Source organism: Vigna unguiculata, chromosome 9 (genome assembly GCF_037176805.1).
Source record: "Vigna unguiculata cultivar grain cowpea cultivar isolate G323 ecotype 2 chromosome 9, ASM3717680v1, whole genome shotgun sequence".
In the NCBI taxonomy this organism is placed as follows: domain Eukaryota; kingdom Viridiplantae; phylum Streptophyta; class Magnoliopsida; order Fabales; family Fabaceae; genus Vigna; species Vigna unguiculata.
Genome location: NC_140800.1, coordinates 32,202,830 through 32,219,647, shown reverse-complemented (window position 1 = coordinate 32,219,647; position 16,818 = coordinate 32,202,830). Strand labels below are relative to the sequence as shown.

The 16,818-nt window shown below is 32.6% G+C and overlaps 2 protein-coding genes across 2 annotated transcripts; one reads left to right on the top strand and one right to left on the bottom strand.

Moving 5' to 3' along the window:
* Window positions 1–226: 226 nt before the first annotated feature.
* LOC114163637 (uncharacterized) lies at window positions 227–2,504 on the top strand. Its single transcript, XM_085666772.1, has 7 exons — window positions 227–533; window positions 654–993; window positions 1,162–1,345; window positions 1,459–1,505; window positions 1,668–1,691; window positions 1,784–2,017; window positions 2,111–2,504. The coding sequence occupies exons 1-7, from the start codon at window positions 227–229 to the stop codon at window positions 2,502–2,504; spliced, it is 1,530 nt and encodes a 509-aa protein (XP_085522898.1).
* A 5,621-nt stretch (window positions 2,505–8,125) lies between these two features.
* On the bottom strand, window positions 8,126–15,210 carry LOC114196199 (Nucleic acid-binding, OB-fold-like protein). The gene is made up of 12 exons (XM_028086764.2): window positions 14,983–15,210; window positions 14,571–14,666; window positions 13,804–13,974; window positions 13,471–13,536; window positions 12,447–12,512; window positions 11,849–11,962; window positions 11,088–11,242; window positions 10,867–10,957; window positions 10,698–10,766; window positions 10,506–10,597; window positions 8,728–8,791; window positions 8,126–8,413 (listed from the first exon to the last, which is right to left on the bottom strand). Exons 1-12 carry the CDS (start codon window positions 15,049–15,051, stop codon window positions 8,309–8,311), a joined length of 1,158 nt encoding a protein of 385 aa, XP_027942565.2. The 5' UTR covers window positions 15,052–15,210; the 3' UTR covers window positions 8,126–8,308.
* Window positions 15,211–16,818: the final 1,608 nt, after the last annotated feature.

Below are 16,818 nucleotides of genomic sequence, written 5' to 3'. Positions count from 1 at the left end.
GTGATGTTCTGCATGGTTTCTAAATTACTTCCATGATTTTGTGTAGTTTGTGTCTGTAGGTGGGCTTCAGTGGGGTATTATTTTAGTTGGTTTGTTTGTCGGTTGTCGATGTTGGTGTAATGGTTCCCATTATTTTATTTGTAATTGATTGTAGCAGTGGTCCCCCATTGCGTTAAAGTAGGCTTAATAATACATCTTTTTTATCTGTTTAATTTACTTTAGGGCAATGAGTGATGATAGGTTCAATGTTATTGTCCACCACGGTGGTGAAGTAGAGGCCCATGAAGAGGCTGCTGAAGTAGAGATTGGGGATGCCAGTGGTCTGAATAGTGATGTTGAAGTGGAAGGTGAAATTGAAGTGGAAACTATGCCTGAAAGTGATGATTCTAGCATAGGTAAATTTGAAAATAGAGCACGTCATTTAATCGAGTTATCTGATGATGAATGGCATTCAGAAGAATTACTTAGTGGGCCAGATAGCGAGAGTGAAACAGTTGGGGATGAAGAAAACAATGATGAAAGGGCAGGATGTGGTCCATTCTAGACATTTGTAATGCCAAAAAGTATGGCGGATTACAAATGAGAAGTAGGAACTGTTTTTCTAGACAACAACCACTTCAAGGATGCCATTAGGGCTTATGCTATTCATGTAGGGAGAAATATGAAATTCTTGAAAAATGATAGTAAGCGAGTTAGGGTTGGTTGTTTGGGTGCACAAAATAAATGTCAATGGTCCGCATATTGTTCTTATGTTTGTAGCCGTAAGATTTGGCAATTGAGGAAACTACTTGATGTTCATTCTTGTAGCAAGGAGTTCAAGATTAATATCATTAAAGCAAAGTGGCTTAGTGAAACCTTGGACCAAACTCTAATAGAGAATCCAAAGCTAAAGATAAATGACGTAAGACAAAGGGCTTTAAGAAAATGGAATACACATGTGTCAATATCAACAGCTCGTAAAGCAAGGGCAATGGCTGCAGATATAGTAGATGGGTCATTTAAATAGCAATATAAAAGAATCTACGACTATGCACATGAATTACTAAAATGTAATCCTGGATCAACTATAAAAATCAAAGTGGAAAATGATAATGATGAAGCAATTTTTCAGAGGTTTTACTCCTGTTTAAAAGCATGTAAAGATTCCTTTGTCTTCTGTAGACCCATCATAAGTTTGGATGGTTGTTTTTTAAAAGGAAAATACGGAGGTGAGTTGTTGAGTGTTGTGGGTAGAGATGCTAATGATCAGTTACTGCCCTTAGCGTATGCTGTTGTGGAAGTTGAAAATAAAGAAACTTGGACATGGTTCTTGGAATTGCTTATTGGTGATTTTGGAGGTATTGACGTGTGTAGGACAATGACCTTTATGTCTGACCAAAAAAAAGTATGTTTAATATATGTTCAATTTATTAATTTTTGTTTAATGTTGTAAGTACTAATAATCTTATCATTGCACAGGGATTAGTGCCTGCCATTCAGGACCTATTACCCACTACTGAGCACAGGTTTTGCATGAGGCATCTATATGCAAATTTCAGAAAAAGAAGAAAAAGATTCTCTGGCTAAAAATTAAAGATACTCATGTGGAAGGCTGCTAGGAGCATACACCCAGCAGTTTGGGAAAGAGTGATGTTAACAATTAAAGAGTTAAATATTGATGCTTACAGATACCTTATTGCTATACCTCCAAGGTATCTCTACTGTACAAATACCTTATTTCTATACAAATACCTGATTTATGTACAAATACCTGATATCAATATTGACGTTATTATTTATGCAGGTTCTGGTCCAAGTCTAGATTTAGTGGTCGAGCCATATGCGACACAATTGTCAACAATATGAGTGAAGCTTTTAATAGTGTCTTAGTGGATGCAAGAGGCAAACCCATAATCACCATGCTCGAGGAAATCAGAGTTTATTTAATGGAAATGTGGGTCACCAAGAGAAAAAAGGTTACAACTTTTGAAGGAAACATTTGCCCAAAGGTCCTTGACAGACTACATAAGGAAAAGGAGTGAACCAAATATTGGATCCCAAGGTTAGGTTTTTGTCTTTTTTTAACACAATCAACTTATTCGTGTACTGATATGTGTAATGATATTTGCAGTTGGTCAGGAGAAAAGATATTTGAAGTGAGGCACATATCCATGGTTGGAGATAAGTACATAGTGAATATGGATGCTCAACATTGCAGCTGTAGGAAATGGCTTCTGACTGTTATCCCTTGCTGCCATGCTATTGCAGCAATGAATTTCATCAATGTCAATGCTGAGGACTTCATACCAATCTGTTTCAGGAGATCCACCTATGAAGAAATATATCAATCCATCATCTTTCCAGTCAATGGTGAAGTCTTATGGGAAAGAACTTCCTACCCTGACGTCCATCCACCACATAAGAGAATCTTACCAGGAAGACCCAAGAAAAAAAGAAGGTTGGAAGAGTGGGAGTTGAGAAAGGATAACACACAAATCAGCAAAGGAGGTCATAAAAAAATGTAGCATATGCCGTCAGATTGGACATAACAGGAACAATTGCCCAGATAAGCCTGTGGATGAGCAGACTACAACACCTGTTGAGACTGCACTAGATGCCCAAACTACTGAGAATGCACCAACTGCTGAAACTCAAACAACTCAACCACCAAGGAATGAAGTGGAGAGTCAAGCAACACCACTACCAACACCAGAAGAACCATCTCAGCAGTTTAGGATGAAATTACATATTAGGAGGAGGCCATGATAGCAACTACAAACGTCTTAGTTATTTTTTAGAATTTCTGATGTAGAATTCATTATTGATGTACTGCATTTTGACTTTCCTTAAACTTCGTTCAGTTTCACTTCTGCCAAACATTGATGTAGTGCATTTTGATGAGGATGAATTAATGTTATGAATTTAATTTCTTCCAGACTTATATCAATTTAATTTTTCCCAAACTTAAATCAATTTCACTTACTTCAATGCTCAGATTAAGATGTCATTTTGAACATGTTGGGACTAATATCAACATAATCAAATTAATTCATTTCTTCATTTAACAATAGTACAAAACAGATTGGACTTTAAAAGGTTACACACAATAACAGTATGAATAATACAATAACAACTCAAGTGAACCCTATTACTAATTGCAGTCTCTTCTCAGCAACCTTCAATGACTTCTCCAAATCATTAATCTATGTCATTTGTGTCATGATGATGACATCCTTTTCATCAACACCACCATTTGAAAAAGTTGCAGCCCACATTATTGGAACCACCACTCTGTAAATCAATAAACCAAAAATTAAAACCAATTTATTATTAACACAAAAATAAAAATAGATTGTACCCAAAATTTTCTACCAATATTCTTTGGAGTTCTTGCCATCCTCAAAGCAGCCATCTCTCTGCAACTACAAATCGGGGTTCACTCATTTCTCGTTGAACCACCAATAGTGCACGAAGTGATACAACACGGTTGTCTCCAACGATTACAACCAGAGGTAAAGGAAGAAGATTGGGACCGTAACATACCTATATAATGGGTAGGGATGGCAATTAGGGCCTGGCCCGCGAGCCCGGCCCGCAAGCCTGCAGAAAAAACGCGGGGCGGGCTAGGATAGTGAGCCCGCAGGCCCGCATAGGCCTACGGCCCGCACGGGCCGGCCCGCAAGCCCGCATAAAATTAAAAAAAAAACTTGCACTTGTGTATATTAATTACTTCTTTTATGGAACTCTTGCATTAACATTTCAAATTCTTGTATAACTGGAAAAGACAAGTATTATGTAAATTTTAATATGCTAAAATTTAAAGAATACATTGTGTATGTCATAGTATGAATATGATGAAAATGTTGAATTATCAATTTATCATCTAATTCCCCAAAGTCTTTACTTAATTGTGTGAACTTCTTAAAGTTTCTCAATTTTTAAACATTGAAAGTTTTATCATAAAAAAAATAAAAAAAAATAAAAAGCGGGTCAGCCCGTGGGCCCACGGGCCAACATATATGCGGGGTGGGCCAGAGTATGCGGCCCGCATAAAATGTGTGGGGCGGGGCGGGCCGACCCACGGTGTGCGGGGCGGGCCTAAACGGGGCGGGCCGGCCCGCATTGCCACCCCTAATAATGGGATTGCAGGAAAAAGAAGATTGCAGCAATACCAATTGGGAATGAAGGAACAAGATTGTCAAAACTCACCAACTGCCCAAACATTCCCTACCAAAACCCTAGCTCACTTATTTATCCCCAAATATCTAATTAAGCCACATGTACAGTACACGTAATACACCCTAATACAAATTGTGTTACATGTACAATGCTCTGTTAATGATTTAAACAGCGTTACAGAAAAGGATCAAATAAAACACAAATTACGAAAACTGCGTTACAGAGAAGATATTGTCATTTTCTCTGAAAATCGAATTATTTAAACTCGAAGATGAAAGTATCTTTGAGCATATCTCTGAATCCTCGTAAAGAGTACATGAGAGTATAAAATGGAAAGATACTCAGGGATGATGAAAAGACTCATGGAGATTTGATCTTTATCCAAACCACATTTTAATTTTACTTTTGTTGGAATCTTGAATGTTTGGTTGGTTGTTGAGGTAGACTACAGCACCAACCACCTCAAAATATGGTGTCTTTTTATTTCTAAATCTGGAAATACATGAAGTTGAAAAGACCTATAACAGAGGGTAAGTAGATCAACATTTGTGATATGAATCAGACATGGTCAACCTGCAAAGTGGTGCAGTACTTGTCACAGAGATTCGTCAACCAAAAGAAATGTCATTCATGCACAGTCGCAATGTAACATTGTTCAAAACTGTGTTATTTAAAACTCATTTTAGATTATGCATATGTTTCGCAAAATACTTCTCTTTTTCACTTTTTTTTTATTAAGAACATAATTATTTGACTTTCTTATGTATATTTGATAAAAAGAATTAACAATTTGCAATTTAGAACATTTTTTTAAATGTAACGTTAGAACATTTTTTTAAATGTAACGTTTTAAGTTTGACTATATTTGTTTTTATCTCCCTAATAAATAATTATATTTACTTTTATATATGATATTTTATAAGTATAAAATTTGTGTTTTTATTTTTACCTGTTCAAATATTTAAATACAAGAAAAGAAAACACAAATTTTCTTCTCTTAATAGTGAAATAAATAATAAATAAAGTATAATAGTATAAATTTAAAATAAAATATTAAATAAATAAAAATTTTAATAATTTAAAATGAAAATAAATACACAAACAAATATATATATATATATATATATATATATATATATATATATATATTTGTCCCCAATTTAGAAACCTTGAATTTGTATACTAGTATTAAGATAAATTTATTTCTCATTCTACTTTTTAAGTGGTGTACATTTTATAACAGATTTACTTCTACAAAATTTATTTTAATTCTTGTTTTTTATTTTTTGTACGTAACTTTAAAATTTATTATTGATTTTTTCTATGTCCACTATTTGCAAGTTTCGCACCTTAATGCACCTACTTTTGTTGCTTCTAAAAATGGTGTAGTTTATAAATGTTGAGACTCAATTAAAAAAATAAGTTACGGATTATGACTTATATAGAAAATAGATTATTAATGAGATATATTTAATAATTTATAGATATTTGAGAGATATATTGTTTTAATATTACAAATAAGATCTTTTGTGTGAATTATTTTATAATTATTATGTTAATTTTATAATCAGTATAGATCTAGAATAAGAGAAATATGTTTTTAAACAACTAATTTACCATGTCACTTAAATAGTAATAGATATAATATGTCTTTTATGTGTGTAAGAAATAGTTTAAGATAAATGAAGAATTGCCATTTTATTATTATAACAAAAAGCATCTAATCACTTATTATAAACAATTATTTCTAAAACTGGAATTTTTTCTAAGTTTCCTGGATGGTTATTTGTCTTTTTTAAGATAATTAAATATGCGAGATTTGATTGAAAAGAATATGAATATATGCTAGTCTAATATTATAATTATATCTTTGATTTTTTGAATAAGGTATTATATATCAGAGTTTTATTCATAAAGAAAATTGAATCAATTTTTTTTTTCATTAAAGTGTATGACTTTGTTACATGATGTTATTGATCTTTTAAACAAGGAAGAGATAGAAATAAATCTTTTATTTGAAGTGAGATAAACATAATCTCTCACTTAAACAATAACTTTAACTTCATGATAAGGATAAGGAAGTATAAGGCGGTTTAATGATAAAGTTGAAAGGAATGGTGGAAGAAGTTGTGTTTTTAACTCTAACACTCTAACACTTAAGAGATATAAGGTTAACTTAGTGAGTTTGAAAGATATGGTGAGAGAAATTATAAATTCAACTCTCTCTATTAACAAAATACTAACATTATAATAAGAATATGGAACCGTTGAATGTTGTATAAAATTGATTCTTTTATATATGAATGATTTAAAGACTTTAGATTGAGTTTGGATGAATTTAAAAGGATAAATAAACTAAAGTGGTTAAGGAAAGGAATAGTTATGTTTTTGTGTAATGTTGAAATGAGATGGGAATATATAAATAAATGAGATTCACAAGTAAATAAGATATCAATTAAAAATTTGTTATATTCAATTTTTGTTTTTGTTTGTACGTATTATTATATGCACCAAAGAAGGTCGATGTATATAATGGAATAAATGTAAGCCTAAGGAACTAACCTAAATGCTTTGAGTTTTTTTAGACATTCATCTTTAAAATAAATATTTATCTTCAGTCTCATTTTTATTTTCATCTCCATCCACGTCCCCATACTTAGGAGGTATGAAATTTTTATCTCCTTCCCTTATTGGATACTCATACATGCTCTTTTGTTGTTCAAAATATTAATTAGATAATTTTTTTTTACAAAAATAAAAATCACAACAAATAAAAACGTGATATTATCAAGTATTCAATATTAAAATGACACGCATTTTATTTTTTCTAATGCCAAATATCAATAAAAAGATTATAATTGTATAAATATCAAATAACAATTTGATAAAGTTAAAATAATTATAAAAAATGATAAAAGTGGTCAAATGTGTATTATAAATAAGTTAAAAAGTTAATATAATTCTTTTATATTTTCTAATAAAGTAAAGGTATTTTAATAAATTAAAATAAGGACGAATGTAAGAACCGAACAACTGATATCTACATATTTGTCCAACCTTCATAACCAATTTAAAAGATAGGGTATGAATGGTCATAGGAAGGAGTTGCACCTATGAGGTAGATTAGATCAAAAGGGTCTAAGAAAGGTTCAATTTGAAAGGCACAAAATAAGTCATTGTACCCTTAGTATGACTCTTCAAGTTAACTAAGAGCAAGAGTAAAATCCGATGAAGCTATACGCAGTGCAGTTGGAGGCATATTTAGACACTATTGAAGCAGAATATATGATAACTTATAAATTGTACATAAAGCGTTATGGTTGAGAAGCTTAGTTTCACAATTGCTTCGAATGAAATAACAATTGGAAACCACTGTGATTCATCGTCACAATCAGTGCAGTTTGTTTGAGCAAGAACCAAGTGCATCATGACATAACAAACAAAGCATGTGGATGTTAAAAATATCACTTCATCATAACTGTGATCAAAAGGGGGGGAGCTGCAGTGATTCAGAAAACAGTGACTGAGGATAATATTGCAGATATGCTTACAAAGGCATTGCCTCCTGAAAAATTATCTTTTACAATTACAATTGTTGAATGTTATCAGTTTAAGGTAATAGCCAAACCATACATGTTCTGTTTTTCATTCATTCAAGTAATGAAAACTTAGGTTTCTTCTATTCCAATATTTTCTCTATACTGTTTCTACCGATCTTCATTCATTAACGGTTGCCACATACAGAAGTCATCAACACACCAACTGAAGTAACCTAATCTTGCAGTTGTTTCCTTTTTTTTCATTGTAAGAAAATATTCCACTTATTGGATTTGGTATCATGATTGTAGCATTTAAGGAGTGCATAATATCGCTTGGTAGGTAGGTCGTATAATATGAAGTCTTTCATTTTTTTCTTTTTTTTTCCAATGTGTAGAGTTTACCTACTATACTATAAACTCAAGAATCATTGGATTCAAGATTATATTTGAAGCATTTAAGACCACGCCAGTGCAACTGCAACATAAACTTGCCAACAAAATAAGATAGTAACGTCTTATTCACGTAATGAAAACTTTGAATATTTTGTGGTGCCAAAAATCTGTGAGTGGTGAAGAACAAATGAACAATGGACATGGCCCATATCTTTCCATTATTTAATAGTTGCTCTGGGAATGGATGAGGTGCATGGTCCACCAGACGTCATAAATGGTATTCCCTTGAATGTGGCCACCCCCTTGTCATCAGTGAAAAGATGCTGCATGGGCAAGGATCATGAGCTTGTGAACATCGTTACTTTCACTTCTAGTACAAAAATTAACCCTATGTTGGGTTGAGATGAAGGAAAGTGAGGGAAGAGAGGAAAATTTGAGATTTAAATTCAAAGGAAAAGTTTAAAATTTTGTTTCTAGAAATAAACTTTTCTTTATATTTTTCTTTCACTTTCTCTCCAACTAAAACAAAAGGGTGTTTTCTTTCCTCTCTATTTTCTTACCTCCCACTTTCATCCCCTTTCAGACAGAAACAGTGTTGGTTTAGAAACACACAGAGCAAAGAGTGCGAGGAAATTACCGGTGTTATCTTCTCCAGTTGTTTCTTTTTTGGGTTTAGCACATCCTCTGGCTTTCCATCAATCCTAAATTAGAACGACAAAGCATGGATAATCAATGACCTCAAGTGAATTACATCCAAAACACCAGAAAGCAACAAGTGCTACTAACTAAAATTTTAACGAAAAAGTTTATGGTAAGTGCTATACAGTTGTAACTAAAAGTAATAGCCAAAATACTATGCTGTGCCTCAAATATATATATATATATATATATATATATATATATATATATATATATATATATATATATATTCATGTTTGATACTTCAGTTTGCCAGATGGCTGACATGTTAGATCCTTACATTAAATTCGATCTTATCATTCGTGAAAATTAAAGAGATGTCTCCAGACCCAATGAGAGGTGATTGGTATATTACAAAGTGATGAGATGCTTGGCAAACGATGATATGAAGAGGATGTATCAAAACTAAATATTACCAAACATAATGTCTCCGCTTTTCTACTGAGTCAATTCAATGTAAATTGATTCAGTTGAGGAGAATGAGAAATCAAATGGGTAAAAAATGTCATTATAGATAAGGAAAAGGCATATATTTTGGGTCATTAGAACCTGGCAATTAGCTTAAACAGATTGTGACCCACTAACACACATGCTAAATGCCTAAACATTTCTAAAAGAATCATTTTTATCTAAAACTAGCTCACTTACGCAATGAAAAATAAAATCCTAAGCCCACATGACTTCATAGGTCCAAAAGTCCAAATAGGACCCAAAATTAATTACTTTTTCAAAAACCTAAAAATCCCAAGAAATTACCTACATTCAACCTAGAGGCTAAAATCTAAAGCACGGCAAGCCTACTTTGACCCGTTCATCACCAGCTTGTGTCAAGTTGGGCTAATCCATAGCAAATTGGCTTGTTACTGGGGAAATAGGTCAGAACACTTGCTGAGAGCCTGTGGTAAAAAAATCCACTTAAGGCCCAATTGGGTAGGCCTATTTGTCAAATAGTTCAGATCAAAGCTTTTCTAAAAGCTTATATAATAAAAAAGGTTATTGGAAAGGTCTTTATAACATATTTAAAAGAATGTCACCTAATTTAATAGACCTTCATTACAATGTAGGCATTTATATAGACATCAAAGCTAACACAAACTTTTAAAAGGTTAAATAAGGCCTTAAGAAACCCTCATCAAGTAAACCGATAAGTCTCATACCTTTGACTTAGAAAGTAAGTCAGGCTCGATCCTTATAAATCCTAATTTTACACAGCTGTTCCCACCATTATTGAAAGTAGCCAAATTTGGAAGGGACTATCCTGAGCTATGATACACCGATACTTCAATTTGTCTCATGTATCGTTGTTCGACACGTATGCGTGTCCGATACTTTAAGATATTTTTCCAATACTTATCAATGAAGTATCTAATCTGTAGAGTAATAATACTTTTGTGATGATACTAATTATAACTTTTTTATTTTCACAACTTTTAATACATTTGATTTTAATTTGTACTCACACAATCACAATCATATATTTATCATGTTTTTAATTTTGTATATTTTTCAATATGCATATATCACATGTCACATCCTATTATTTTTAAAATAAGCATATCAACATATAAGATATTTGTGCATCATAGCTTCTGAGCTACCACATAATTGGGTGCATTAGTGATATTCACTATAAAAATGTATATAAAGGATAGAACAAGTCACTCAAACATGAATACAAGACAAAATTTCCCATCTAAAACATTTTGAACACCTTACCCAGTAAAAGAAATGCGTTCCCCGATTTTTGCTCCTTCTGGAGGGATCAAGGGCTCCACAACAGTTGGCCCTTCATTCGAAGCACATAAGACCTGCCAAGAGAATTCAAATACAGATATAAGATCTCCTGACCATCATAAGCTATATACAACAAAACAATTTAACACATGCAGCAAGTATGAGAATCCATACCAGACCTTCAGATACCACATCCCGTAGTTTTCCAGGTTTCACATTTGTTATAAGTACAACACGACGATTCTGGATAGTGAAATCAAACAACAGGAACATAAGAAAGAGTTAATTGCAATTCAAAATGAATACAACTAACCATCACACTCAGTTGGGTAAGCTACATTACCGTCAACTCATCAGGACTGAAGTACTTTGCCAAACCGCTTACAACCTGCCGCACTTTGGCCTCCCCAACATCTATCTCCTCAACTAGCAAGCTGCATAATTAAAGTTCATTGATAACAATATTTACCTCAAACATCAAAACTACAGAAGCATTAAACATCATTACTGTCACTTTAACATGTTTATTGATAAAAAGCTTTTTCAATTAGTTTGTCAAATTACCTATCTGCAGATGGATGCTTCCATGCTTTGCGAATTAATCCTACTTGAATATTAAGCAAACTGACGCTAACTTCATTCTCCTTCCCAGCCACCTCTTTTTCAGCAGGTTTTGCCTTCGCTTTGTTAGGTTCTTTGTCTGCTGCTGTTGCCTTTCCCTTAATGTCCAAAAATAAATGTAATGAAAAGTAAAGCCAGAGTGAAGAAACTGTACAATGATGTATATACAAAAGTAGGAGTTTGTAATATATATCAGCATTTCTAATACTCAATCTTATGGAGTATAACATATATGTAGCTCTATCCAAATAAATATCAACGTTGAGGGAAAATCAAATAACGAGTGAAAAAATTATCACTTATCACGGTTTCCAATCTTGTACATCAAGAATTGTTAGTCTAATTTGGGATTTAAAGTCAATGTAATATACTTAGTTTCTGTCATTCGTTTCTTCTTCTGGTATGAAGTTAGTATCGTGAGCTTTGACTAAGATCAACTTTCAAATTTAAGAAAACAAAAAACAAAAAAGTGGTATGCATTATTACATATAGATGAAAATAGATGTCATACGTAACATGTAGATACCGGTTAACCAACACTTTTTTTCAGAAAAGGCTTTTAATCATTATCATACAGTCCATAACCCCGTACTGTCATGTCTAATCTAGGTAGTCTTCCTATGAAAAAATTAAAGCAATATCTGTGTGTATATATATATATAGGATTAGTACTGTTCATTGCCAAAAGAAATAGATTGGCTTACCTCAGATTTGTTTTTATCCTTGGATGGTTCTGTTTCTGACTTGCTGACATTCTTTATGCTTTGTTCAGTCTTTGATTTTAAATCAGCTTCCAGGACTCCAACAGCTTTTGTCACCTTGAAAAATCAATTTAACAAGATTTAATTACATAATCCCCACAATGTAAGTGAATTCTCATTTTAGTCCACGAAAGAAAAAGATTTAACAAAATGTTTTATTTCAATTGGAATTTGGGACCAAAATTTTCGAGAAAGGGTCGACTGCTACATTGGTAAATTGTTGGGCAATGTTGAATAACTTCTCAAAACCAATAAGATTTATTGTGAATTGGTCCCAATTAGTTATAAGAGAAAGTTCAGGAATATTTATACAAAGCTTAACCTATTTTTGACATATAATATTTCATTACTTTTATTAAATTGTTAGAATCTAAACAACAACCAAACATATACATCAAATTTAACTTGTTTAAATCCTCACTTTATTTTCCAAAATATTATAAATTGGTGTCTAAAATGACTACCACGGCATACATTGTGGATTACCATTATTTAGTACACAAGAAGAGAATAAAGAAGCAGTAAAGGAATTATGTCTCACCGGAGGCTCAAATCCAGGCTTCTGCAACAATATCTTCTCAAACAAACCTACAAATTCTTGCTTATTCTGATGAAAGAATAACAGTCAGAACAATAATAAATGGTCTAGTTACAAAAGTCGAGTCAAACTTAAATCGGTGTTTTTTTGGTGAACTCCACATGGCTAGACAACACACTACAAAACAAAGATATTATAAACACGTGACACAAAGCTTTGTTGATATATGGTCAACTTCGTAACGTGTGTAAAGCCAAAATAATGATTTAGAAATGGGTTTAAATTTGATGCAAGAATCTCAACAATTTAAAATTGGGGCCTTGTGGTCTTACATGGCTAATCTCCCATTGGAAACAAAGTCAGAAACATGAAAATGCATATAAAAGGAAAAATTCATTTATAATTATTGTTGGAGATCTTACATCAACTAGAAATATGATGAAATTTTAATATATAATAAGTACAAACCTCATCTTGCAAACCGTTTTTGTAGAATTGAATTAGGCCTAAATCTATTTTTTAAGATGGTATCAAAATATATCTTAACAAGGTTTATTGGATCTATTGTGTTACTCATTATCAAACTACTATCAAATCACCCACAAATATCTATCTCGTGCTTGAGATGTCTAGTCTTCAACATGAGAAATGTGTTGGAGATCTCAAATCAACTAGAGATATAGTCAAATTACAATATAAAAGTAGGTGCAAATTTCATCTTATAAATAAACTTTGTAAGGTTAAATTAGACTTAAATCCACTTTCTGCTAATAATGTAGAGGAGGTGTCATCTCAATGAATACACAATCTACTACTCAATTTATGATCTCTTCCATTTGTTGTAGATATGAAAGAAAAACATAAGTTTTCACCTATACCAACTACAGTCACGTATTCTGAAGATGCCCAACATTTACGGTGGAAGTAGCACCAAACAGCAGAAAATGTCACGTGTGACTGGCAACATAGCATAATATCTTACACATAAATAACCATGAACATAAGCATACATAAGGTGTAGTATTACCTGGATATAATCCATCCATCTCAACACATGTGACAGTTTTTCTTTGTCTGTATCTGAAAGGTTGACCTGGCAATAAGCAACCACAGATATCTAATTAAACCCTATATCTCTTGAATTATAACTCTTTAGTACAAAAGATGATTAAGATAACATACGTAAACAAGATGCTAGATATATATTCTACACAAATCAAGACTCTTACACAATTATACAGTTTGATATATGTTAAATGCACAAATTCTAACAAAACAAGAAAGAAAGACCAGTCACAAAAAAAAAAAAAAAAAACTGTGTGAACAACTATTTCAGTGCCAAGAATGTGACAATGCATACCAGGGAAGAATGAATCACTGAATAGACTATAACATCAGCTTCAGAGGGTTTCAATCCATTGCCCAGAACCACAGACTTTCCAGACAATTCATCATTTAATCTCTTGAGATTCTCAAAGCATGCATCATTGGCAACAGGGAAGGCTTCTGCAAATGATACCCACTTCAACACCTAAATTTGAAGCATATAACTCAGCAAAATTAACAGGAAAAGAACAAAACATACAAATGTTAGCATTATTACTCAAATGTGTTTAGAAATCTGGACTGTGACCAAATTTTGTAATCTCAACAAAGGAAGTATCTTTTCAAACGGAAACAAAAATTTTGGAGCTTAGGATTAAAAGCTTATAGTTTATATATTAGTTAGCCTTTATTTTTCCATTTGATACATAACAATTGATTAATACAAATACATAACCAACTACTACAAATAACCCCAAAACCATCCTGGTAATACTAGTATGAAAAAAAAAAAATAGTCAGGCAACCCAAGAAAAATAGATTATCTTAAAACCAAATAATGCCTAATATATCCAAACATTAAACCAAATAATAAGCTATTTTTTCACAAGTAATAAAAAAGACCCTTAGATTCCAACAACCACAGTTAGCGTTTGATGCTAATTCTGATCGATCAGAGCTTAACCACATGGACTATATACTTGCATTACAAACCCTAAGGAGAAGGGAATAAACAAGGAAACAGAAGCATGTGACACTAACGATATTTAATGGCTTAATCAATGTGAGTTAAAGCCAGGTTACCTCGTCAGTGTTATCAACCCCATGTCCAGATGCCTCTTTGATTTTCAAGTAAAGACTCTTAATATCACTGTCTAAACTTTCAGCTGGAACAACACTCTGCAAGCAAAAATAGAACAGCAGAATTTGCATCATCAGATGTATCATGCGCATAATGTTATTACCATATATCATCTAATCTCAGTTTCTAATTGGGAATTCCAAAAACATAAAACACCGTCCTGTGAAATCAAGTCAACAACTCAAAATTTTACTAAAGCAGCTAATTCTGGCGTCACAAAAAACGGATAATGCAGACAAGGTAAATGCAATGCAATCCTAAACCCCGAAACCATGCTGCATAAGTTTTGAAGTGATCAAACAGGAGTGACAAATTAGAAAAAAAAAAAAATATTGGAGCAACGCATGCACTTACAGGATCCAATGAAAGGTACTTGCAGAGAGCCAAAACCACAGATTTTTTTCTACTGTCTGCGGAAGCCATATCTGATTAATGAAGAATGGTGCTGTTACTATCTATTATCCTTTCAGCTTCGACTTATATTTACTAACTCTCTTCACTGTAAGCTCAACTTTGCATTGCAGGGTTTAGGTTTAGGTTTTTGTCCCATTTCTCTGACATCTTTGTTTTACTAGGATGTTGTTCACTGTGAAAAACGGTGTCGTGTTAAGTTTCTTCAGATTTCCACTATGGTCCTGCTGATATGTCACAAGGCCCAATTTACATGGGGCTTTAAGGGAAGGTGCGTCACATTCTATTTAAGAGTATTTCTTTGTGCAACCCCATAATTTAAACCTGCACTCTCATAGGTGATGATGAAGGACTAGTTTGTTCTTATCTTCTCTACTTTTTCTTCCTCCGATCGGTTGTCTTTTTCAAAAGCTTATCTCATTGAAGAATACATTTAAAAATGTGTAATTCAAAATTTATTAAGATAATAAAATTATCTTTAAAATTATCTGAATGTGAATTATCACTTCATAAAAATTCTAGAGGAAAAGGAATAGAATTCAATTGAAAAAAAAAAAAACAAGACAATAACAAATGAACAAGAAATGACGGAAGCATAAAGGCACAAGAACATAAAGAAATTTGAATAAAACAAGTAAAAGACGGAGCAAATAAAAGAGGGAATGGGATGGGATGAGACACGCCACTTGGGGTTAGAAATGTCAACGGGCGGGTAGGGTACAGTAGCTTTTTCGTACTCTATCCGCTAGATAAATATTCGTCATGTATCTGTATTTATATTCGTCGGATATCCGTTATGCGGATACCCGAATAATTTTTTAATATTCACGGGTACCGCAGGTATTTACAAAAAAATTAAGATAAATGATTAATAATATATTTTAATCATAAATTCAAATAAAATACAATAGATAACATTCATAAATCTCAAACAAAGTCTAAAAAACTCATTTAAATAGTGTTGAATGACAGTTTACAAAAAGATAATTTTTTTTAAAACTAATTGATAAAAAAATAACTCATTCAAAATCAATATGTTAATATTTTAATCATATTTTTTTATTTTTTTAATTTAAATTAGAGTATAGTGGGTACGGGTATCCACGGGTATGGATACTATGATACCCGTACCCGTCCCGTTAACATACGGGTATACAAACCCGTACCCGTTACCCGTGAGTATCCATTTACAATATATATTTCCTACCCTTGCGGGTTTTATCCGCAAATACCCGTAGGTACGAATTTTTTTGACATTCCTACTTGGGGTATTAGGCCACCCAAGATAAATGGTGGTTGTCATCACTTTAACCAAGGTTCAAGATAAGAACAAGAATAGAACACTCTTATAAGAGCAAAGCTCACAAAAACACATTAAGGTGTCTTCAAATAAACCTTAATCAACCATTTACAAGAGGTGGGAGAGCCTTATTAAATAGGCAATAAGAATAATTTCCTAGCAAAACTATAAAGATGGAGAGGACTACTTAGCAAAAGATAAAAGTTGTTTAGCAAATACAAAAATTATCTTTTAGAAAATCTTAATGATGAGGTAGAGGGAGAATATTGTCCACTCGTTACAAAATCTTCACAAAGGTAATCTCTCTATTCCAAGTGTCCACGTGGTCCTCCTTTATGATCATTTCCATGTCATCAAACTCGATGATCGAAAAGGAAATGAAAACTCGAGGATCACATCTCAATAAAAAATTATATTCTTAAATAGGTGCATCATTTAAAATGTTATAAATGATAAAAACAACTCATACATAATTCGTC